Genomic DNA, 25,333 nt, shown 5'->3' on the forward strand with positions numbered 1-25,333 from the left:
CCGGTTTCCCGCTGTCCTTCCGCCGCCCCTCCGCTGCCCCTCCGCCGCCCCCGGCCCTGGGCCGGATCCTGCCGCCCGGCCGAGCGCGCTCCCCAGGCAGGCCAGGCCAGGCCAGGGCGAAGCGCGCCGAGCGCATCGCTCGCCGCGGAAGAGGCGCGATGGCCCCGCAGCGCCGGGCGCTGCCCCGCGGCCCCGAGAGCGCCGGGACCGGGCCGGGACCGGCGACGGGAACAGGGACGGGCCGCGGGGGCCGCCGGCACAGCAGGTACCGGCACAGGGGGGCCTTGGGCCGCACCTCCCGCCCGCTGCCCCGGGGGCAGCAGTGCCCAGGCCCGGCGGTGGGACCGCGGCTGCGGGGGAGCTGCGGTGGGAGGCGGGGTGGGATCGCGGATGTTTGTAAATATATGTGTCTGTTTGTGTGTGTTTATGCTCAAAACCAAGGCCGGGCGGGGCTCCCCGGTATCGGCCGGTCCCGCTCGGCCCGTCCGTCGCTCACGGGCCCTGCTGTGCTCCCCCCGCAGCGCCAGGAAGGGCCGGTCCCGGCAGGATCCGCGGGGATGGCGGGCGAAGGCAGCGATCCTGCTCCTCCTCTGCACCGCGGCCGTCGGCGGCCTCGTGCTCTGGAGCCGCCTGCTCGCCCAGGATGGGATCTCCGGGGATGGGATCCTCCAGGACGGGGTCACCGAGGTGCTGGCACATCGCAGCGACAGCCTGCGGGACAAGTTCGTGGAGATCCCCTGCTCGGAGGACTACGACAGCCACAGACGGTTTGAAGGTATTTGGGCAGGCTTGAACCACGTGGGGTGACTGTTCAGAGGGCCATAACAGCCGAGTCTGTGAAACTGTGATAAACAAAGTCTCGAGTTTCTATAAGTTTCGAATAATAGTTTATTATATGGAAAAAGCAAGCAGCCGGCTGGGTGACAGAAATGGGACCAGTTTCCCAAATCTGCACACCCCTACTACAGGGTACATTTAGTATTTATCTGAGCTACTTCATGCATATTAATTATATCATATACATATACATTCTACAGGCTTTTGCTAAGTATTTAATAGATGGGTTTTCTTACAGCTAAAGCTAAAGGGTTATCTCTACAACCAGTCATAATTCATGCATCCTTGGACGAACAGGCACCTAAAGATTTAAAGTTCTACTATATTTTATTCTTAGGATAGTAAGGAGGGTTTAGGCCTCTTGACCTTGTGAGGGTCTGTTTTATTTCTTTATGGGGGTGTAATTAAGTTTTACAATCTGTTTGTTTTATTTTGATATAATCACCCATTTGTTTCACGAATCACAATTATTTATTTATCACAAAACCAAACCTGTGCTGCAAAACTCCTGTGTTTCCAGCAAACTCCTGGTCACTGAGTGTTGTTTAAAGCCCCAAACGTTCGTGCCCCTTGGGCCAGCCCAGAAGTTGTTCCGAGAGGTTACTCTGTCATTCCTGTGTAATTCTCTTCTGACGCTGCTTTGCTTGGCCTCTGTGAAATAAACCTTTCGCTGAGCCTGCTTCCGATTTCTTTTCATACTCTGTTGATTCCTGAAGTAGGCTTTGGGAGTGAGTTTGTTGCTGGTCGATACCGTACAGGGTATGGAATGGAACTGGTTTAGGGCATTGTCTGTCACCACCATGTGGTAATTTCACGGGTACCAGTTTGTGACACGCTTGTTTTGAGATGTGCACGTGCTGATACCTTTTGCTGCTGCCTACAGAGCACTTCTCTGCCTTTATGTCCTGCAGCTGAGCCTGGTTTTTTGTCAAATTGGGATTTGTTTTCCTTGGCACTTATTTCTTTGGAGGGTTGATATGGGTTCTTCAAGAAAAATGGAAGATTTTCATCTTCTCTGATGAAGAGCTGTCAAGAAGCCACCGGCAAGGAACCTTCCTTATTGGGGGGATTTTTTTTGATAGAGCACCTGAAAACACATGTTCTGTGTTAATTTGGCATAGTTACTATGAGGAGAAACTGCTGCTGACTATATTTCATAGTGCAAGGCTAGAGAAAACTGCAGCTGGTGTTGCCACAGATTTGCTTATGGCTAAAACTCTCTGTGTTCTCTTACTGGGGCTTTTGCTTATCAAAAGAAACCCCCAAAACCAACACAGCTCTTATCTTTCCCTTCCCTGGTTTGCAAGAGGAATTCTCTGAGCTATGGACTTGTGGTCTTGGCCACCCCATCAGTTATTCTTTCTATCTTAAGGAAGGCAGGAACTTCAGGGATAGGAATGAATGCGTTCTCCATTCTTGGGGATGTCCCGAGGAGCAGCAGCAAGTGCTGATTGCAGGGTGAGGTGTGACCTCTTGGCTTTATGAGGACGATTGACTTGCTGATCAACCCAGGAGGGACAAAGGGGAGGCACCTTGTGTTTGTATTTTGATTTTCTGACTAGATGTTTTCTTGCCGCTGTTTCTCAGTGTACGGGATTGATTTGCGTTTTTAGTAGATGTTTTACGCGTGTTGCCCTGTGCGTTCAGAAGGAGATCAGCAGTGTTGGAAACGCGGGAGCAGCTGTTAATTGGTTAATTGAAAGCCTGCTGTGCTAACGAACCCTGCACTTGGCTTTTTCCCCACGCGAGGGGGATGATGAGCTGTGACAGCGCCGAGCTCGGTGTGTTACCGACAGCGGAGCAAGGCACGAAATGCCAGTTGTGGTCATTGCCAAACTGGATCCAGCTCTGGAGCTTTGGCCACTTTGGAAACAGGTTTCTGTCACTCAATAGCTCCTCATTCCCAGCCTTCCCTCTGGCCTGACCCCCACAGCTGCGGGCTCTGTGTCAGGAGGAGGCACATTCCTCTCATCACTTGGTGTCTGATGCTCAGCTGGGAAGTTTCCACAGCTAAGATGAGCTTTTTATTTATGCACCTGCCCCCTGCTTCCAACTGAACTGGTGCAACTGAGCTTCCAGTTTGCTTCAAATGATGTGGTAGCTGGTGGCAGAGCAGGTTTTATTTCCATAGCACTGCCTGCCTGTAAACATGCTCCATACAAAATGAAATGTGCTATTTCTCAGAGGCCAAGCACTTAAATTATTGTATTTGCAGAAGGAAGGGTCTTGTGTGAGCAGAGTCTCATCTACATTCTGGATGCTGTGGCCAGATCTTGGCCATTTCTGCTGCCTTGAGACATGGTTAACTACTTAAAACTACTGTGGCTACTGGTGTGTCTGATGAAACTCCTGTGTGGGAGACAGTATTAAGATGCTTTACCAGAGATGAGGTCAGTGGATGTGGAAAGCAGAGAAGCCTGTGAGGAAAGTGGAGGAAAAGGTCTGACACTGAGACTGTTACAGGGATGGCAGCCAATAAAGCTTTGCCTGCTCTTGTCCTGCTTTGAGATGGATTGTTCCCATGGCAGGGAGGGTGGAACTAAATGATCTTTAAATCCCTTCCAACCCAGACCATGGGTTCTGTGCATTAGGGGAGCATCTTGATGGAGTCTTTTTTCTCATGGGAATTATGTCTGTCTTAGCAGTTCTTGGCCAAATACCACTTAGTAGGAGATGAAGCTGCAGTTTGGGCACTTGAAGCCCTGTGTTACATTGTGGTTTCTGTGCAGGGGCCAGAAGCACTACTTGTGTTTTACATGTTTTGGTATGTTCCTCCTTTACCTTGATTGAAGAAATACATCTCTGATACCCAAAGCTGACGGTGCCTTATTGGATAAATGGATGATTTTGTGTCTACTGGGCATAAACTTGTGGAGGCTACTGGGGACTTGTGATACTAATCTGAATTTCTCCTGAGTGCAGGTTCTCTGGGATTGCTTTTAACACTTCATTGCTCCCATGTGCCATGGTCTCTGAGACAAAGATGACACATTTCTGGCTGCTGAAATTGTTTTCAAACAGACTGTTCTGATTTTGCCTTACTATTCACCCACTGTTTGTACCTTACTCTTGGTACCTGGCCGACTTTATGCTGGACTGTATTTTTCTTGTTTGGTTGGTTTTTTTAATTTCTCCATTTGGAAAAGCTTATGCAGTTGCCTTCAGAACACCTCCTGCCATCTCTTTGTCAGAGACCCCAGACATGTAACAATTGTCTGAGGTAACCCTGCAGTTTTGCCAAATTTGGACTCTCCAGCACCAGCCTTTCCAAAAGGATAAGATCTATGCTGATGTTTGCAGCTGGAAATGGCACAAATCTCTCCTGAAATCAGAAGGTTTTGCAGAATGCTGTAGAAAGGAAACTCCCAATAGCCAGGTTTGTCCTGGAGTATTGAAATTATCCTTTGAGTTTACTCTTTCCTGGCTCTTCTCTACCTGCAGCTTTCCCTTGCAGCCCACAGGGGACATCCAGTAAGACGGAGTGGAAGTTCCTACAAAGCACTTGTGCTGTGGCAAAACTTCTCCTTCTGTCAGCCTGGTCATACTTATTATTTGCTTTTAATCAGAGCAGACTGCTGCTTTTGACCTGCATGGGTGAATGGATTGATTTCTTTGCAGGAGTTTTGTGTTCTGAGGAGCAAATAATCCGTGAAGAGACACTCAGTGCAGGAGCAGAACATGTATTGGCAGGTGGCAGAAAATACTCTCAGCCCAGCTTTTCTGTGGCATTACATCTCTGTGTGGATCTTGCCCAGAAAAGTGCCAAGTGTGACATCCCGAAGTCTCTGGTGGCTCAGAATTGATCTTATTTCTTCTTGCCTGAAGACTGTTGTGGACCAGACTTCTAATTCCTTAAGAACTTTCATTTATTCTTCACCTGGAACTCTTAACTGCTGGCTTTTCATTCCCATGAGCTTTTAAAATTTAATGTTGGATTTCTTAGCAAGGAATTTTAAGGGACTATTTTTATCAAATCTGTCCAAGCTGTGTGCTTCGAGACACTTGTGTGCAAAATCTCATACAAAAACCTGCCCTGCAGGTGGCTGAAGTGGTTTCAGTGGCTTTTTTTCTTCCTCTTTGTGTTCCAGGGTGCACTCCTAGGAGGTGTGGAAGGGGTGTGAGCGATGCCATAATCACAAGGGAAGAAGCTGAAAGAATCCGTAGGTAATTTTCCTTTTAGCTCTAACTTTTCCAAGCACTTACTGTAATGACACTGTGCCAGTCTTTGAGGTGCAGCACAAAGCTCAGTAGCTTAAGCAGGATGGGTTAAACTGGTTAAAACACTAAGTTTTGGGGTTTTTAAAGCCATTCTGCATTTTTGCTGTAGTGAAGGCAGTTCTCTCACAGAGTCTCTGAGGGGCAGGAGTGCTTCACTGAAAAAAAGGAAAAGGAATTAAATAAGTTTTAAAGGATTTTCAATTTGCCTCCTGTTTCATTTGGCCTTTAAAAGCAGAACAAAACCACAGAAGTCTCCTTTCAGCAGAGTCCTTCTGTGTAATTATGAACTGGTGCTGACCTTGTAGTCCTCTGTGAGCACTAAGTGCTGTGTTTTAATCAAATAGTAGGGGTCAAATTGTGCAGTTAGAAAAGCTATCAGCCTCTCTGAGTGTGATTTCCACTTGATAATCAAGTAAGTGGGGAGTGTCAGTAGTGCTTGAAGGGATGTGCAGCTCCTGAGTGCTTTGTTCACTCTGTGATTCAATTCAGTTGGGCTCCTGATTGTGATTTCTGCATTGTACAGGTTTATTTGTACTGCCTCCAAGAATAAAGATCTGGGGTTTTTTATGTTTAACTTTACTTGGCCAGAGTGTATTTAAAAGATAATGTTTTTGGGGTTATTTTGGGGATTTATGGGAGGGAGCTGCAAGCTCAGGAATGTTCTGCAAAAGGAATACTTCATTTTCATGACAGGCTGCAAGATTCAATTTCTAATAAATGGGAGCTTCTGTTAACTCAGTTGAAGAGTTACATGTTGTAAATAAGGATTAAAGGACAAAGTACTCAGACTTCAGTTCTCATCTGAGATTATTGTTTTGCCTGCAGAATAGCAGAGAGGGGACTGTCCTTGGGAGGATCTGATGGAGGGGTGAGCAGTGTCCTGTTACTTTCTACATTCTTTTACTGCCAAGGCAAGATTATAAATGCATTTTCTGGGGGGTCGAGGAGATGGAGAATTTTTTCCTTCCGTTCAAACTTGGAAAAAAATTTGTTTAGAAAGTTATCTCCCATTAATACCTCTGTTAGCAGTGTAACTCCTGACTTGTGCAATACAGTTGCCATTTCCTTGAATTCAGTTTAGTTATTTCTAGCACCTCTCTTGAACTGATTTTCTCTTCATCTGGAAACAGTTACTGTAGCAGAATTGCAATAGTTTGACTTCTGAAACTAAATTACAGTGGTTCACAGCATCAGGTAAAGATTGGTTTTGTGTAGTGACAAAAAAGCCATGTAATGTCTTAAGTAAACCTTGGAATAATATTCTTTAAAATGAAAACAATCCCACTTATCTTTTACAAGCACATTTATTTTAATTTCTTTACCCTGTCTTTGTTCTCAGAATGCTTTTGTGTACAAACAGAAACTGTTTCTTGACTATTTGCAAACACAGCCACTTCTTTAGGCCTCTGCTGAATTAGGGCATGTATTAGCAGAAAAGAAGGGTTTCAGTGAAGAAAAATAAGACTTTATTGTCCTTGTGACTGATGAGAAAGACCTGCAAAAAACCATAAACTTAGAAACTGAAGCAGTGCTGCCCATCTCAAACAATATGTTTAAAAGATTTAACAATCTGTGTTCAGTTCTGTTGGGATCCCTTGGATTTCTTCCAGTTCTGTGGTTGCATGATTTGCCACTTTGCCTGTTGGGACCCTCCCCTTGGCTCCTGGCATTAGTGGGTTTCCTCTCCTGTGCTTTTGGGGCCCTACATGTGATTTTTCATTGCACTTCCACAAAGAGGGATTACAGGGGTAAGGTATAACTCAGATAGCCTCAGGGATTTGGACCACAGAAAGTGTTGTCCAGCTGGGGGTCAGGGAACTGGGGAGCCTGAGGCAGAGAAAGCTTGGAAAATATGTGAGGGGGAGTTAAACTTTCTGCCCCAAAGCACAGAGCTGGGCAGGGCTGCTGAGCTGGCTTTGCTGGACAACAAACCAGAGCATCAGGCAGATACAAATCCATCATCTACGTTATGTTGGAAGCATCATTGAGAGGTTTTATTTAGAGAAGAGGGAAGTGAGGGAGAGGGGAAGATGATGCTATCACTGCAATAAAATAAATCTGCTGAGAATCTGATGTGCATGGAGAGGTCTGGGCTCTGAGCCAAGCCTGCTCACATGGCTCAGCAGCTGTAAGGGTGAGGAAGTTCTTGTGTGCTGTTAATCCTTAGGGGAAGGTGTAAGAACAAAACTGTGTAGTATTGCATTGAGGCCTTACCCAAAATAGTGGATAAACACTGAAAGATGTTAAACACAAGAGCTGACTAGTGTTGCTGGGAGATGATAGAATCATGGGATGGTTTGGGTTGGAAGGGACCTTAAAGCCCATCCAGTTCCACCCCCTGCCATGGGTAGGGAACCTTCCACTCTCCCAGGTTGCTCCAAGCCCCGTCCAACCTGGCCTTGGACACTTCCAGGGATCCAGGGGCAGTCACAGCTTCTCTGGGCAACCTGTGCCAGGGCCTCCCCACCCTCCCAGGGAAGAATCATGTTCAGGAGAAGCCTTTAAATACAGTCTCTTTACCAGGTTTCTTTTATACCTCTTTCTCCTGTTCTGCCATTTCCCTCTCTCTTTTCCAATGTGCCAGCTTGTATTCCCCAGGTCATGGAGTGAATCTTTTCCCCACAGTGCTGTCTGGGCTCTCAGGTATCATTAGATCCTGCTGGGTGTGAGCTGATGGGGTTTACATGAAACTGTCTTTCTTCATTTGAGCCTTTCATCTTTTCCAATCTCTTACCTACATAGCATACAAAATGTTTCCAGTCTTATTTCATCCAGCTACTTTGCCTGTCTGCTCTCAAGCTTCAAGCCACTTGGATTATGTCTGGCTTGTTGCTTTAATTTAGAGTGTATGGATAATTCTATCCAGTTATGCCTGTTGTTCTAAGACTATATTTTTTCTTTTAAAATACCTTAAATAACACCTTGTTGCTGTTTAATTATTTTTAATTCTTTCTTTAGCCACTTTGATCTCTCCACTATTCCAAATAAAATGTCTGCAGTTTTCTACTGGGGTGCAGACTGCATTTTCATTCCCTTGGATTTCTTCTTAGCCCCTTTTTAATCAACATATCTGGGTTTTTTTTTTGGTCTGTCATACTTATTGTATTTTGAATTCACAGAACTGTGTTTGTGTCTGTGTGTCTGGATACCATTTATTAATTTAAAGACCTAAACTTGCAGTGTGTGACTGTCAGTTCTCTCCTCCCTTTGTTGGCTGCCCTTCCCTGGAGTGCTGAAGCACAGACAGCACAAAAACTTCTTTCCTGTTCCATGTTGAGAAAGTCCTGACAAACACCTGAATTATTGAGGCCTCCCAGGAGTCACGCCCCAGTTGTTATGCTGAACTCTCTTATCTTCCTTTGTAATTTTTCCTGGATTTAGTTTTATTTACACACACACAGAGTGAGGCTGGAGGAGGCCACGGTAATCTTCTGGTCTGACTTCCAACAGAATCCAAACAGGAGTATCTTCACCACTAAGCTGCTTTCCCTTGTGCATCTGTCTCCTGCAGTTGTTTTATACCCTGTTCCTTACTCACAGAACGTGAATTCCATTGTTTGCCTCAGCTTAGTTTTTTTTCTTCTACATAGCAATAATGACATTTCCCTTTTCGACCTCCTCTGATTTTTATAATTCTTCCCTGCCTACTCTTTCCCTGCACACCCTCCTGCCTGTGTTACCCCTCCAGTCCTGACTCCTTCCTTCACCTCCTTGGAGGTGCTGCCATCACAACAACGCCCTGCTGGAAGTGAAACCACTCAGTTCCCATCACACCTCTTGGCATTTATTCAGAAGCCCCAGAAAAGAAATGCCTGGATGAGCCACTCAGCAGTGTGTGTGTCCTGCATTCCAAGAGGGCTGGCAGGAGTGGCCATCTACCCTCCCTCTGCAGGGAGAATTAATTGAGTAATCTCTGGGGGAAGCAAACAGCCTGTGCAGCTGTGATGCCAAACGAGGGGTTCTGGTGTGAGCCCACCAGCCCATGTGGACAGTGGTTCTGCAGACTGTGCCCCTTCTTGCTCTGCTTTCAGCCCTCCCAGCCAGACTCTGAGGTCCTCAGAATGCTGCCAGCTCTGCCTTTTCCAAGGAGAACATAAAGCCCCTGCAGGTCCTGTCTCATACCTCTACAGGCTGTGTAGTTTTCTTCCTTCCCAGTTAACCTCCTGATAGCCCTTAGGAAACCCATACTTGGGAGGAGTGAAAGACCTACTTGGCAGCCTGTCTTTCACTTCCCTCACAGCTGTGTGCTGGTGTGATTGTCTGGGCTTAGCTCCAAAAAGCTGGAGAGGAACTGGGTGTGTCCAGTCTGTATCTGGTGTGAAGTTGTCCTGGGCTCAGTAGCCAAATATTGCTTTTAACTTCCACAATAACCTGTACCTCCAGCAGTCTGACTGATGTGTAAGTCACACTGGTTACACTTGTGTCTCCTAATTAATCCTAATTAATCTAAGAGGCATTTCCCCGAGGCCATACCTCTTGTCTGTCTACTCCTGTCTCAAGTAGGGAAGGGTATGTAAAGGTGGGATTGTTTTGGGAGTCTGTGCAAGGCTCCCTGCAGTGACACCAAGTTTGTGCTGCCCAGGAGTTGGTGGCCAGGTAGAACCTCCACTGCTCTTCCTTCTTCTCAGCTGGAGTGGGTGAGCATTCCCACAGCAGCAGTGGGGAAGGTTTTGAGTGCTGCCAGCTCCTCTGTAGACAAGTAGAAGTAAGTTTTTTTGCATTCTTCTCCTTTGGGAAGTGTGTCTGCTGTTTTCTTTAGAAATATCACTTAAAACCTTTTATGGGCTGGAGGAGTTGGTGTAGATGTGAAAAGGTATTTAATGTTTGGCAATCCCTTTTAGGGAGGAACAAAGGGAGGGCCTGTCATGCTTCCCAAGATGGGAAAATTGATCCTTTTTGCCATATGCTGAGAAGTGCTGAGTACTTAAATGTTCTTTTTGAATCCTTTTAGCAGAGGGTAGAGAGTATGGGATTAGCAGTACTGAAGGTTTGAAAGAACATGTATTTGTGCTTTTTATTTTTTTGAGGAAATTTTATTTCCCTTCTATAGAAAGTTCTGAAAATCAGGATATGGGGGTAGTTCTGTCAAACAGCCTCTCAAAATAGGGTTGTGGGTATGTGTTTGCCATCTCTGTAGAGCTTCCAGCCTGGGAACACTGACCTGAACTGCTGGCTGACCTTTGGGCAGATAGCTGGGCTTGAAGTAACCAAGGTTTGCTTCTCAGTGTCAGAAATTATGATGAAAATGTTTAATTTTCTGAAATGGCAGAGGCCAAAATAAATCTGTTTTGGTTTCTTTCCCAGGTAGCTCTTACACCAATAGTTCTGGGCTCACCTGTAAACAAGTCCCTGTCTGGCATTAAGTTGTTTCTCCCTGTTGGAAACAACCCCAAAGAATGTTCTTTCTTTTCCAGATTCCCTTTTCAGTCTTCATCTGGCTTTTCTAGGCTTTATATTGTAGTTATTACCTGTTCAGTTATAAATACCTACAGTTCTTGGAGATGTCTTTTATTGATTCACTTGGTTATTTTGGATCTTCCTAACTGTAATCATCTGAGAAGAAATGTGTGAGTTTGAAAAGGACGTGGAAAGAGTTAGAAAGGCAGTTTGGTTTTAAATTAAATTCATCTTTTCAGCTGTGTCTTGGTACTTCTTCTCATCTACTTTAGAAGAGTCACAAACATATTTTTGAAGCTGCACACTCTGTGGCTTATATTTTTGTACAGAACTAGGGACCAATAAATGAAAGTATTTTGCTTGTGAAGCTTGAGTAAAGCCTATTACAAGAACTGCTCTTGCCTGAGTGTGAGATTACTTGTTTTCTTAACAGTCCTCTGAAGCTTTTGGACAACTGTGGGAAGGGGAGGTCTGAAAAGCTCATGCTGTGTCCACTTGAATAGCTTGAAACTTGATGTGTTTTTCAAGGGGTAAATAAAATTATTATAAATAAGACTATCCCTTGTAAAAGGAGATGTCAGTGGGGTTCCCCTGATTCAGCTCTGGAGCTCAGAGCAATTGAGGCTGCAGAGATTTTTCTGAGGGACTGCTGTGAGTGTTTTCCTGCATCACAAGTGTTATTACTGCTGGGATTTTGTTAGAATAATGTGAATGGTATGTGGTGCATCAAAAAAATGACAAATTCCAAGATGATTGCTTTTGCCTGGATATTGTGTATGAAAGATGTGATTACTTTGCTGTCAGGCAGGTTAATTAACTGTTGCCATTTGATATTTCCAGTATAAAGAAAAGGCTGCTATTAGAAGCGATATTTTTAAATACTGTTTAACTGATGCAAACCAAACATGTATTTTGTGGACAGCAAGGGACATAAAAAGTGTACTTTATTCAATTCAGAGCAATATTTTAGAGTCCTGAGGGGTAGCTCTCCATCCTGGCCAATCTGAATACTAATCTTTTTAGCTCATCTGGAGCTTAGCAGAAGAGTTTGGTTTGAACTGGATGAAGAAGTGGATTGAATTTTCATATGTAAAAACTTTTCACTGTGTGGTTTTCTTTTACAACAGTTTAGAAATTGAGGAAAAGAGACTTTGGCTTTAGTAAGCCTTAGAATTCTAATTGTTCTTTTAAACAGACTTTTTTATGTCTATATTAAATATGAGAAGTGTACAGGAACTCAGGGTGAAGGAGAAGTTTTAATAACAAATGCTGGGCAAGATAAATATTAGTGCTGCTACTTGAGCACTTCACAAATACTGGAAAATTAGTCATCTTTGTGTGGAAGGGAAATGTCTTCAAGAAGGAATCCTGGAACATAGTATTTTACCCCCAGCCCATGGCAATTCCCTGTCAGGTTTGAATCTCAGGAATAGCAGTCCTGTGCCTTTTTCAAAGTACCTGAACGTTCTGTGCATCCATACAGTGATCTCAGAGAGGTCTGGAGTAGTAAAGCAAATGTTATATTGTGAACCCAAATGCCAGAAACCAATATTTTTGCTTGGGAGGCTGTGGAAAGTGAGAGCCAACTTGGGACAGTTATTAAAGGTCATAGTTAAATAATGATAAAACCTTCTCATGCTCATTTTTCCTTCTGTTTCCTTTTCCAGGCATCAATTTTGGACTTGCACTCCGGAGCTCTTTCCCTGGGGAAGCATTTTGTTAATCTGTACAGGTAAAGTGGGGCTGTGGCTTCCTGCCTCTTGTTATCCCACACCATCCATGCCCAGTCCCTCTTCCAATTTCTCAAGCCCTGTGGGCTGGGATTAGTGATGAGAAACTGTGGAATTTGCTTGGATTCACCACGGTTTCCACAACCAGTTAAAGAGCTTTTGTGGCTTGAAAACCAATCTTTTGTTGAGCTGGGCTCTTTGAAGGCTGCCATTATCTTTATTTTGAGGTTCTTGCACCAGTAAATCATAGTATTTTTTCACAGTTATAGTCTAGTTTGTCAGCAGGGGAAGAAATCAAGTAGGCTGAACTCTTAAAAATTTGAATCCATGTGCTCATTTCGTGATTTGGGAGGGAACTTTTTTTAATGCCTGGGGAATTCCATTACCAGCTGCAGCATTTTGATCCTTTAATCTTTCAACATTTAATCTTTTAGCAGTGCTTTTGCACATCACGCTCAAAAGCATTTGTAGGATTTTTTTGTGTTGTGTTTTCACTCTTTGACTGTCAGCAAATCACACGTGGGGTGAGGAGGCATCTTGGTGTTACTTAGAGATTCTCATTCAGCAACTCCTCTTTTAGCCTGTTGTTTAATTTTGCAGGTACTTTGGGGACAAAATTCACGACATCTTCACGGAAGAGGATTTTGCGTTGTATCGGTAAAGGTTTCCAGTAACTGCTGAATGAACCACAAACCTGAACTTTGTATTTTTGGGGGTTTCTTAGAGTGCAGGTCGGGAGGGGATTGTCCTTTGCATTCATACATACACTTGATTTTGCAGCTCAGAATAGTAATTTCTGAAAAATAAGATGACTCGAGGAAGAGAAATAAGAGGATCTTCTGGTGACTGATCAACAACATCACTGCTCTGAGCAGAGCTGCATCAGCCATGTCAGGGCAGTTCTGATGGTGTAAATGGGATCACACATTTCCCTCCCTGCCCAAGGGGTTGATGCAGCCCTGTGAGCTTTATCTGAGTTCTGGGGTGATTTGCTGGGATGTAAAATCCTTCCTCATCAACTCCTGTTTCTTGTATTAGAGGACAGAGACAATTCTCTGCCATTATTACATCAGGATTGTGGGGGTTTGGGGGTGAAGTGTAGCAGGACATTAAAAATGGTGAAGCAGGATTTATTATTATTAAATGACTGATGTTCTGACTGGAGAAGGAGAGCATAATCCCCCTCACAAGTAGCTCCATAATGTCACAGCTTTGGCATCTGATGCTTTCAGCTTCCCTGTCACCCTTAAGGAAGACAACAAACCCTGTGCCTGTGAAGGTGTGTGGCCAAAGTTCAGGAGCAATCATTCTTTGTTGAGTAGACACAGTGAATCTTTTGGTTATGCATTTCAGCTGGTTTCTCATAATTTAGAATGCCCCTGGTTTGAACACTTTAACTCTTTTTTTTTTTTTTTTGGTTTTTTTTTTTTACTTGCCTTTGTGAAGGAATTTGACCTCCCTCTAGTGGTGGTAGGAGTTTGAAGTAGTCAAATAGGTTTATTAGTTTTATTAAAATAGTAATTAATTAATATTATACTAAAATATTAATCACTTAAAGCTTATTTCTATTCAATAACTGCCTTAGATACCATTGTCCTTACAGATAAACTTCTTTAAAACATGTTTACTTCTGATCCCAAAATGGCAAAAATGAGATGGTTCCTTGATTATTACTTAAAGAAAATATATAATTTCTGTTTCACATGAACAGAAGCATTCAGTTTTTCAATAATCTAATGAATTGATGCTGTGAGAAGAGACAGCTGCTTGGGAATATCAGTATTCCACTGGGATTTCATGCCACTATAGGGGATGTTTCAGTTTGCTGGATATGAAGCTAAAACGAAATCTATTGTTAAATGTTTCTGTTCATATTAATGGCAGTGCTTTAACATGGATTGTAGTACTTTATGGCCTTGATGAATGATTTTATGCTGTTCTTGGGAGCATTTATCTTCATTACTTTCCCTTACCTACCAAGGTCAGTTTAAAAATACACTCTTGAGAGAAATAACTGAATGTAATTCGTGTCTAAGTATTACTGATTGCAACAATAACAGACCTGAGTAGGCATCCTGAGCCAGGGGGATGGTTTCTAAACTGTCTCTGTCAAAATTATGTCGCTTCAGAATCAATTATGGTTTCCAGGCTGATGCTTTAACCACCATCTGCCAAGCACAATTACAGCAGTTCCTCTTGTTTCACAGAACAGATGCATCTTTATCCAGAAGGGAGACCTTTGAATCAGGATGTTTGGTGTGAGGGTTGACTTGAGCAGCAAACAGCACTGTCAGAGATTTATTGTGAAACCCTTACAGCTTATTAAGGCAGAGACACAGAGCAGGGGAAGAGCTGATAGTTTGCTTTCTGCGTGTTGGATTTGTGTTCAGGCCCTCTGGCTGTAGGAGATCCTTGCCTTGCCTGCTCCAGCTGCCTCTGGGGCTGTTCCCTGGGAGGAGCAGTGGTGCTGACAACTGGGATAACAGGGAAGTTGTGTAGGATTGGACTCGGACTGTTCCTGTCACCGTGCTTGAATCACTTTGCAGTGGCTCCCAACTGCATTTTTTGCTCTTCTGGGCAGAGCCTGTATCTTCAGAAACTGTTCTGTGGCTCTTTTAGTCCTTTTTGCTGCTGCTGCTGCATTATACTGGTGATTTTCAATCTAGTGAAGTTCCTTTTTATTAACTTGTATGTTCCTTGGACTTCTAGCTACTTCATTGGCTTGTTTTATTTTCTGCCTCATCACCCTAACTCCAAAATAGATTTCAGTAACTGTTTTTACAGAATCTGGTGGTCATGTGCTCTTTTCATGGAGCTCTGTTCTGCCTTTCCCTGAGTCTGGCCTGTGCATTTTGTTATTATCCAGTTTTTATCCAGTATCTCAGTGCAAATGGACAAGGCCTGCTGCTGACAGACTTGGGGGGGGGTTAATTTGTTACTGATATTTCAGACTGGGTGCTGTACTTGTACTTGCATTTATTGCCATGGCAGAGCTCTGTTAGTGCATCTGCTCAGAGCCCTGAGCAGTCAATGAGGGAATAATTGCTGTGTTTATGGAAGCAAATGCTTATATTCTCCAGCATAAAGAAGTTTTTTCCTTGCAGCCATAGTACACCAGAACTCCCTCAACAGTTTTTCATATGTGGGGGACACAGAGGAAAAAGGATAAGGAGTCAGTGGGCCAGGATCAAGAAGGAAAGGGAGGCTCCTGCTGCTTCTGGGTCCATAAGGGAACAACAAAGCTCTGGCTGTACCAGATCCAAGGGAACCAGAGTTCCTGGGCTTACTCACTCCTTCCTTGAGAGCACCTTTTAAGCTGAAATTTGGCTTATCTTGATTTATACATGAAGTACACCAGATTTGTCCTTAAGTATTTTGCCAATAGCCTCCATAGACTGTGTCTGGAACAGCAGGGAAGGGAATGGAATGAAAAACTTGCAGTCGTGATATTGATAAATGTTGGAATGGCCAGGTCAGTGGAAATTAGGCTGTACAGAAGAGTTTTTATAGGCTAAGAAGTGACTTTATTCTCCTTAAGTGATTTTGTTCTGCTTTTCAAAATAGTTACGTGCTGTATTTTGGGAGAAAACAACACAAAGGTTTTAAGAAACAGGATTAAATCTTGAACCCCAGTGTTTTCATTTCATCACGTTGTGTTATTGCATTCTTTGCTGGTTTTTAAATTTCCTCAAAGTTGAATGTTAGCTGAGTGTGTTTACTGGGATTTGCCAGAGGTATTCCTCATTAAGCCCAAATCTCTTCTTTTTAAAGTGCTGGGGACTGAACCAAGAGGGGCAGTTCTAGATGGCCCTGGCCTGACAGAGGGATGCTGCTGTAGCAGCAGGTCTGTACAGCATCACATATGTGACCATTGGTTTTCTGTTTTGATAACCTTAAAAACCTTGAAATAAAATAAAAGCCCTGTCCTGTTCTTCCTTGTCTCCCAAGAAACACAGGAGTAGCCAAGGTAGAAACACTTTGTCTGATCTTTGAAAATAATTGGGAAAGACATCTTGCATTCATTTTGAAAGGAGATCTGCTTATAATACCAATATATATGTTGATCAAGAACCCCGAGTTTCATGGTGCCAGGGACTTCACCAGGTGGTTCAAAATCAGTCTAAAAGCAGTTGAAGGTTCAACCCTTTGTGAAGGCACAACTTAACAGTTACTTGCTTTGGATTAAAAATACCTGTGTGAAAGACACTGATGTTTTCAGCAGTTAATAAACAGTGAGAAAAACAGCTTGCTTATAGAGAAAAACTGTAAAACCTAGGCCACAGGAGACAAAGAGGTTTTTTCCCCTGATATTCTGGGAATCAAAAAACCCAAAGCAACCAACCCCAACCCAGACCACTTTTTTGGATGTAGTACATCTTCTTTATTTAAGGCAAAATCAGAAAGTATGGCTATGTGTTCCTCATGATTTATCAGCTGAGGAAGAAGCTTGGCTCTAAACTGAGAATGAAGGGAATGAAGGAAAACTCAGAACAGCAGGAGAGGTGTCACTGAGCATTCTGTGCTCCGTGTGTTCTTTGCAGGGATGTGAGACAGAGAATTCAACAAAGGATCGCTGAGGTGTTTGGGATCAGCTCTTCCTCCATGTACCTGACCAAGCCAACCTTCTTCTCCAGAATGAACAGCACAGAGGCCAAGACAACCCATGATGAGTACTGGCACCCCCACGTCGACAAGGTGAGGAGGAGGCTGAGGGGGGATTCAAAGGTCTCTTGTTATTATTAGATCACTTTGAAGTCATTTTGCATTAAACAATCAGTCAAACATGTTTGAAAATTGGTGATTGTAAAAATCCTTCAGGGGATGAAGCTAATGGGAGATAAGTGAGTTTTAGAAACGTAGGCCATTACATCCCATTTAATTTTATTTTCTCTAATTTGGTTTCTCTAGGATTAATAAATTGTGAGAATGACTAGTCAGGAATCTCTTTTGTCAGAAATATTGATTAAGTTGACCTGAATTTCAGCCAGGTCTGGCAGGAGAGGTTTCACAGTGGTCAATTGATCACTGCTGTTAGTTGATCTGAGCCTTTTGATAAAGGCTTAACATTTATATTTCGGTTATGTGTGAATTGAGGCTTTTTTACTGTATGTTTTTCAAAGGGGGTATGGTACCCCCCTTTCAGTTATTCAGTGTTGTGTTCTTTTTAGAATGGAAGTATTGTGACTATTTTAAGTGCTCAGTCTTCTATCTTTAGATTCAGAGCTTAGTACTTTGCATTTTTAATGGACTTAATTGATTTGGTATTGAGTTAATTGCTGAATTGAACTGGATTTAAAGGTTCTATGAAGTATAGCAGAATACAAATAATGGAAGAATGAAAGGAAAAAAGCCCAAAACATGAAAAACCCCCAAACAAAGAAGCTCCACAGCACGATACCCACATTTCATGTCTTCAGGATTTATAAATGAGTCACTCTGGAGTCATGGATTACCCAAAATGGAAGCAAACAAAAATCTGCCCATCAAAATCCAAGTTATGCTCAGGGCTAGAATCTCTAAGTGGGCAGTGTACCTCGAAGTCTATGACCTGAAACACCTAAGATGGGAAAACCAAACAGAGAAATACTCCTCGCCTGGAAGTGTTTCCTGGAAAAAGCCAGTCTGAGGGAAGTGGAATGTCTGTTGTTGCTCACAACATTAGTGTGAGCTCCTGTGCCCTTTCTTGTCACGTGAGCAGGAGCAGCTTCAGTGTAGAAAACGTGCTGGTCCCTGACCCAGCTGCTGGTTGGAAGCAGAAAGTCCGGCGGGGTGGAATCCGCAGTCATGGACACAGCAAAGGCAAGGCCCGGCTTTGGAGGCTTCTGGTTTAAAAAGCTGGGATGTAACCAGGGGGTAGGAGTGGCTGTGGGACACCAGAGATGAGAGGGATGGTTTTGAGGTCCACATTATCTGGACTAGCGCTGGTGGGGAGTGGCTGCAGGGAGCAGATTGTGCTGGGGGGGTTCACAGGAATTCCACCACCTCAGGCTCGTTTCCCAGAGACACAGAACAAACCAGGGATCCTGGTTGTGTGAAGTGCAGTAAATTCATCAGTTCCTTATAATTTTCCTGCAGTTTCAGAGAACCAAATTTGGCTGCCACAAGGGAAGAGAAAGCAGTTAATTTCAACAGCTGATGCCTGTTTTCTCCACTTTGTTGTTTCAGCCCCTAAAAAGCGTATTTCAGAATTTCAGACCCTGATTTATTACTATAATGAGATTTGTGTCTGCTCAAGCATTAAGCTTGCCAATATGCTCTTTATTCTTTTCTGCATGTGTTTTGCATTGAGAAATGAATAAAGTGCTTGGATAACCTCACAATTAAGTGTTTCCACCTAAATATCTCCTATAACGTACAAGTTATTTTGTCATTTAGAAGCAAATAGATTTCCATGAAGAGGATTTTTTTCCCTTGAGTCTTTGTCCTGACAGCCTGAGAGTGCCTGAACATGATGGACAGCAGGGTAGATGTTTTGCTGCTTTTATCCTTCTGCTTTGTCCATGTTTTGTTTATCTTGCAGGCAGGCTGTTCAGGGAGCAGATCCATCAGTTGATTGGCCTTGGCTTTTTCTAACCCACCCTCAGCTTCAAAACACCAAAACAGACAGAAAATGTGCTCCCTTAAACTTGGAATGCATAATCTAAACCTTAATAGTGTCTATACTGAAGAAGTGGGTTGTCTGATTTATGACAGTGGTTGATCTTGGAGGTCTTTTCCAGCCTAAATAATTCTTTGAGGCTATGAAGAGATAATTATCCCAGTTGGAGCAGCTACCAAACACCTTGTTCACAATCAAAAGTAGTTTGAACAGAGACTAAATAGGATGAAGTTGTAGCTTCACAGGTTGCCTTGAGTGCAGTCTGGCTTGTATTTTACTTTCTCCAACAAAGTTAAGTTTTCACTTACCACTTCCAGACTGCAGGTGAAAGCAAGGAAAAAAAAAATCCATTGCTATTGATTGGAGGTAGGAAGTGCTTCCCAGTTAAGAGCATTAGTCTTCTTCTGTGGCCTCCAAAGCAAGTGTGAATACAAGGAAGTTGAAGAAACATCAATAAAACTTGGCAGTTTCTTGGATGCTTGGAACAGGACAAGTCACTTTTTTTAATTGCTATGCAGAAATACCTAGTGAAGGTTACTCCTAGAAGACAATAGGATTTTTTTCTCTTGCCTCTTTCCAAAAGAAAGGTAAAATTAAGCCTTTGAGAAAAGAATCCGATGCGTTTCTTGTTTTGAAGTCTGACAGTTTTTACAAAGATTTTGGCTTCTTGTAGCACACAAATACCCCTCTTGCCTTTTCCCCTATGTTGCAGAGCCTATTGCAATGATATTTCTAATCTGACTCTCCTTGGTTTTAAAGATTTTTAACTGCATAATGGAGTAGTACAGATTTATTGTGTCTATCTGAGGCTTTGGTGTTTTTTTTTTTTTCCCTAAAATTTATTTGGTTTGTAGTTACATAGAAATGGAAACCCTGCAATCACCCAGATGACTCATTTAATCTTGTTGAATTTATAAGCATGTAAATCAAATAAAGAGAGTGTTGGTTTAAGATGTGGAGTTTCATCTTGGATGGAATTTGTTGGGAACTGAGGCTTTCAAATGTCAAAAATGTTATTTATAATGGAGTTGCTGTTGCACACTGTCAGCAGTGCAGTCTTAGAACGTTCTCTAATAGAAGCAATGTGGGACTTGCAGATTTCTCCAGTCCCCTGCCTGGGCAAGGATCCTGTCATCCTTCACAGAATCATCAGGCTCTGCCAGAAGATCCTTCTGGGCTTGTTTTCCTTGAATTTCTTCTATCAGAGCTATTCCAGGACTTCAGTGCACATTTTCTCAAAATTATTTTGGTTGGGTTTTTTTTAAGCCTAAACTTGGCCATGATCAGTTTATAGCTATTTTTCCCCTCCTCTCAGTTCCACCTCCTCCCATCCCCATGTATTTATAAGGCAGGAATCATATCCCTTTTCAGCCAAACCTCAGTCCCCTCACCTACATCGTGCTCTCCATGTCCCCAAACCCTCCCCAGCCCTCTCTCCTCTCTGGCTGCTCAGTCTGGCTTTTCACTCTTATTTTCCTCCCCTAATGTTGTTACACATTTATAAAATACATCCAGAGATCTCACTGTGCCTTAAAACAGCATCATCTTTGTCCTTTGAGGAAGTTGATCCCCGTGTCTGCTCAGAGCTGTCACCTCAGCTCACCTCCTGCCCCCTGTAATTCAGAGATGTGGGATTTGCTGTCCTACACTGTCTGCTGAATAGTTCCTACCAATAAATAGATCACTGGGAGAAACTATCAAGGCTGTTTTTGTGATTATCTACACAGATATAGGTGGAGTAGATAGATGGAGAAAAGAGTAGTTTTTACTCTTTTTTTCCCTGCAAGATACCAAGCTAGACTGATGCTGGCTGGAAAGTGAATTTTCTTCTGCAATGGAAGGCAGAGGATGTTGTCCTAAATATCCTTCTTAGTAACTGCAGGCCTCTTGCACAGTCCTAAAACTGTTTAGTTGCATATAAACATGTCCCTCAAAAACCCAAGGGTGCCACTGCAAAAATGTGTCTGGCTAATGCTGACAGTTCTATTTATAATAATTGCCTTTAAAGAACTATCATATAAACATCATTATGAGCAGCTGCCATTAAATAGTAGCTATGTTTGACCTCTTTTGGGTAAAGAGTGCTCAAAAAGAGCACACTAACTCTATGACATATCAGGCTGAATGGAAATACCTGCATTTTTTTCTATTTTGTTCATAAGGAGCTGGAGAAAATTGATTTGCTGTGGCTGTATGGCTTATCCCCTGGTTTTAATGACAGCTTTTCTCACATAGTGTGAACTTCTGATTCAAATTACTAACCTGTCTGGTACTGGAAATCATTTACCAGGGTAACAAATACATTTCATATACATGGGAGGACTTTTAGCATTTTAACTGAGTATAATTTAGTGCCTCCTTTCCATAGTGTTGGATTTCTCAGGCCTGGCTGCTTCTGAGAGTTAGTAATGAATTAAGGGCAGGAACAGAAAAGCCATTTTGCTTTGCACATTTAGTCATCTCTAGCAATTAGATGTGTTTGATTAGGCTAAAATGGTTTGTAGGCAGCTCTTTAGAAGTTTAGAATTGGTAAAGCCACCTTGGAGAGGATGGAGAGTGCACTGAGGGAGCAGAGATTGCTGCACCACTGAAGACTTGATAAGAACAATTTAAATGCCTTAAAATTGCAGGTATGAGCTGAATGAACTTCACTGTGCTCGTGCCTTTGCTGGCTGGAAGGCTTCCTTAAACTGATGGGAAGTTTTATCACCAAATCAATGAAGTGGAAAATAGCTTTGCAGAGCTGATTTGCATGAGAAGGGCTGCAGAATGGCTGGTTTGAGGTGCTGCAGTACCACTTGCTCATTAATTCCCATTTATTGCCTTGTGTTGCTACCAAGGTTTGGGAAAATAAGGGGGGGGAAGGGGATCACTGTAACATTTCTCTCATTCTTGTGATTCAGGCTGTGTAGTGCAGCTTATCACCAGATCTGGCTTTCTGCCTTTAAGCCCTTATGGTCAAAATAATAAAATGAGTAAGAATGAGAATGTCTTCCTGTTCCATCTGCTGCTCTGTTCTCTTCAGTCACTGCCCTTACAGAAAAATATGCACAATTGCTCTTGAGCCAAAAATTTAACTGGCACTAATGAATGTAACTTGAAACATAACTGAAAATATTTAGAAATCTTCAAAGTTTGGAAGTAGCACCTACCTCTGACAGTCACCAGGTCAGTCAAAACACTCTGCAAATGCTGGGTGTTTATAGAGTACTACTGTGCTGCACATTTCCCTGTTTGACAGTGCAATGCTGAACTCTAGAGCTGTGATTTACTGGTAAGAAATGGGAGAATACAGCCATTGATTTTAAGGATGTTTTTAATTGCTGGTGACGTGTAGATATGAAAGGAAATATTTTCAGAATCAGCTAAACTCAGTGTTAAATATTTAGATAGCTTCTCTCTGAGCATTAATATATAATATTTCTCTTCTCCATCTTCAATGTACATATCAAGCAAAAATAATGCTTTACAAGGAAGGAAAAATCACTTTGTTATACTTAAAAATGGGATGTTTGGTCTGTAGGCTGAGAAGAAGCAGAGACTTAGAAAGTCACGTTTGAAGGTTTTTAAACAAAACCTGTATGGAAAAGAGTAGAAGTTCCTCCAACAAATGTGTGTTTATTTGGAAAGTCTGATTTATTATTACCACGAAGCTCCTGCCTGGTAGCTGGTGAAGAAGTGAAAAGTGAGGTTTCCAGAAATCTATAACCATGGTTAGATAATGGGTGGGATTCATTAGTCAAAGGCTGTTCTTCTGCTCATTAACCTTTACCTTGGAATAGTGTAAGCAGATCTGAGCTCTGCTGTACTTTGGACACGAGGCAGGGGTGTAACTTCTGGCACTGTGTTGATTTTGCTCCTGGATGCTGGAAATCAACAGGAGCACTTCTGGAGTTATGGAAACTGTGATAATAAACATGACAGGCTGCTCCTGTGTGCAGCACGTGTGTACATGTAACAGAACAGACTAATGAACACAGAGGATTTGTGTCAAAACTGGATAATTAGAATAACCCATCAGATCTATCTGCTGAATTATTTGTGCTCTGCAGAATTTGGTCATTTTTGGTCATGTTGTCTTCCCCCCCAGGTGACTTATGGCTCTTTTGACTACACCTCTCTGCTCTACCTCTCTGACTACACCCAGGACTTCGGGGGAGGACGGTTTGTCTTCCTGGATGCAGATTCCAACAAGACAGTCGAGCCCCGAGCAGGTACAGCCTGGGTTTGCCTGCAGGAGAAGTGGTTCATGGTGCCATTTATTAACTGGGTGGGCTGGCACATGTTGTGGGATTGTGTGTGGTAATAATGCAGCATTCTGTCTTCACACTGATGACATGAGAAATAATGATTAAAAAAGGCCAAAATGTGGCCACAGTTTGACATATCTGGGCTACAATAAGTGACTTCCTTGAAAGCTGTAGGGCTTAGGAACTGCCATCCAGTTCTGACAGCTTAGCAGGGCACTGTGCAGCAAGAGCAAAGCTGTGACTGCAGCAAATCCAAAATAAACAGCTTATTTTAGACTGGCCTGAAGTTCCTTTGCTGTTCAAGGTGGGCTTAATCCCCTGAGATGGCTGTGGGCTGGGTGTGAAGATGATTGATTATCACAGCTCTGCTAAACTGCTGGAACATGGTTATAAGTCCATCCCTGCTTCCAGGAGATCTGACAGGGATGAGCATTCTGATGGCTGTCAGTTATACCTAAATAAAAAGCCTTTGAGACTGGTTTGAGATTTTTATAAGAAGTGGATCATTTGGAACTAGAATTACTCTGGGGCAGGATGTCTAGAGAGAAAGAGCTCAGTCTCAGCTCATCTGTCTGGCAGGTGAGTGCTGAGCTTCCAGCAGTGTTACCTTTTATAATGCAAGACCAGCCACACTTTTGCAGGGAAAAAAAAGCCAAGGACAATTTATATTCCTGCTGTGTTCTGTATTTTTTTTTCAAGGCAGAAAAGATGGAAATTTACTCATTTAAAGACAGCCTCAGTAATTGTCTGCTGATAGGCATTACCCCAAGCAGAACTGACTTTAGACTACTGCTGCCTGCAAATTGGGATGGTGTTTTTTTGAATTATGGATCACAGTGATCTGCTCACCTTCAGTAATGCTGGCTTAGATAAACTGAGATTATCTGCATTCTGGGTTTGGTATCAAGAATTGTATGTTTGATTATTTTGGCTTTTACGATTGGAAATAAACCCTAAGCTGAAAGTATCACCTTTTGCAAAATGCTCTGTTTTGAAAGGGAGCACATGAAACCATTTCATTGCCAGATGCAATTCTAAGATTAACATGTGTTTATAGCTGTAGAAATCATAGCTGAGTTTTGGGTGTGGGAGGAGAGCTGTCTCCTGGCTCAGTGCAGGGGCACTGTATGCAAGGTGCCCCTGGCTTAGTTTCCCAAAGTCTGTAACTGTGAAATTGCTTCCATTCAGCCCTATCCAGTTCATTTTCAGGTTTTCTGCTGCAAGGTGTTCGCTCTTGGTGTCATTTTGAGGGTTTTTTAACAGCACCTGGTTGTGGCTGTTCCCTCTCCCGGGTGGTTTGTGGGCAGTGGGTGCCACAGGCCTGGTTGCACACACCCTTTGAAACCAAACAGTGCCAAGAACAGCTCCAACGTGCTTCATGTACACAACAGAAAATTCATCTTAATGCCAGTTACCCCTTTCTGACACACTCCTCTGTGTAATCAAGTTGTCAGGAGTCCATGATTGTGTCACTGCCTGTGGTACAACCTGAGGCACTGCTGACATCCTGAGAGCAAAGGAGAAAAGCTTCTGAGGTGAAGCACAACGGGAAGGCACTTGCAGTTACTTCTCCTCTTGCTGACAAAATGTGGCTTGGGAGAGAATGACCCCAGGGTCTTTTCTGTTGCTGGCACAAGCTGATGTATTTTTCATGTTCAGAATGTTCCTCTGCAGTGTTTTTTCCTCTCCTTCTGCCTTTTTGGCTTTTTGTTTTGTTTTGGTTTATGCTTCTTTTGATCCTTGGTGCTTGGCTTGTCACTCCAACCCAACTTTTAAAATCACATGTTGACAACCTTTCCTGCTTCTCATTTAGGAGATCTAGGCTTTTTTAGAGATCACTGTCATAATCACTGGTTCAGTTTTAGTGCTTGGCAGCCAATTTACCTTCTCAGTATTGCTAATGGCATTGAAGAACTAAAACCTGGCACTTCTTGTTGTCTCAAACTTAGGCTGCATTTTGGGAGCCTGATGCTGGGTGCCCAAATGGGTGGGTTTCTTTTTCTGTGAGCACTTATTTGTCCAAGTGTCAGGCTTTACAGCAGGGGACAGAAAAGTCATTGTTAGTGATGCAGCTGAGCAGAAAAACAGTAATTGGAAATAAAGGAAAAAGCAATTAAAAATAGAACCTTGTGGGATGTTTTGTGTTTGAAAGTGCTGCCTGGGCAAGTCCCACTGCTGCTCCAGATGCATTTGCAGCACTTTAATGGTAAGGATCAGTGTTAGCCAGGCAGTGGGGGACAGGAAGGACTGTTCTGTTAGGAGTGGAGCCTAAATTAAAATGCTTATCCCTTCTCTCAGTATAT

At 43.0% G+C, this 25,333-nt stretch overlaps 1 protein-coding gene across 1 annotated transcript in view; it reads left to right on the forward strand.

Annotated features, from left to right (window-relative positions):
• The first annotated feature begins 158 nt into the window (after window positions 1–158).
• The window catches only part of OGFOD3 (2-oxoglutarate and iron dependent oxygenase domain containing 3), a 35,118-nt gene continuing 9,943 nt past the window's right edge, over window positions 159–25,333 (forward strand). Inside the window, exons 1-8 of the mRNA XM_017834834.1 lie at window positions 159–265; window positions 522–775; window positions 4,926–5,001; window positions 5,881–5,923; window positions 12,120–12,184; window positions 12,783–12,839; window positions 16,724–16,877; window positions 22,871–22,994. Of these exons, the coding sequence (XP_017690323.1) occupies window positions 159–265; window positions 522–775; window positions 4,926–5,001; window positions 5,881–5,923; window positions 12,120–12,184; window positions 12,783–12,839; window positions 16,724–16,877; window positions 22,871–22,994 (880 nt within the window). The remainder of the gene's footprint in view (window positions 266–521; window positions 776–4,925; window positions 5,002–5,880; window positions 5,924–12,119; window positions 12,185–12,782; window positions 12,840–16,723; window positions 16,878–22,870; window positions 22,995–25,333) is intronic.

This window comes from Lepidothrix coronata, unplaced genomic scaffold, assembly GCF_001604755.1.
Source record: "Lepidothrix coronata isolate B3197 unplaced genomic scaffold, Lepidothrix_coronata-1.0 Scaffold242, whole genome shotgun sequence".
Classification (NCBI taxonomy): domain Eukaryota; kingdom Metazoa; phylum Chordata; class Aves; order Passeriformes; family Pipridae; genus Lepidothrix; species Lepidothrix coronata.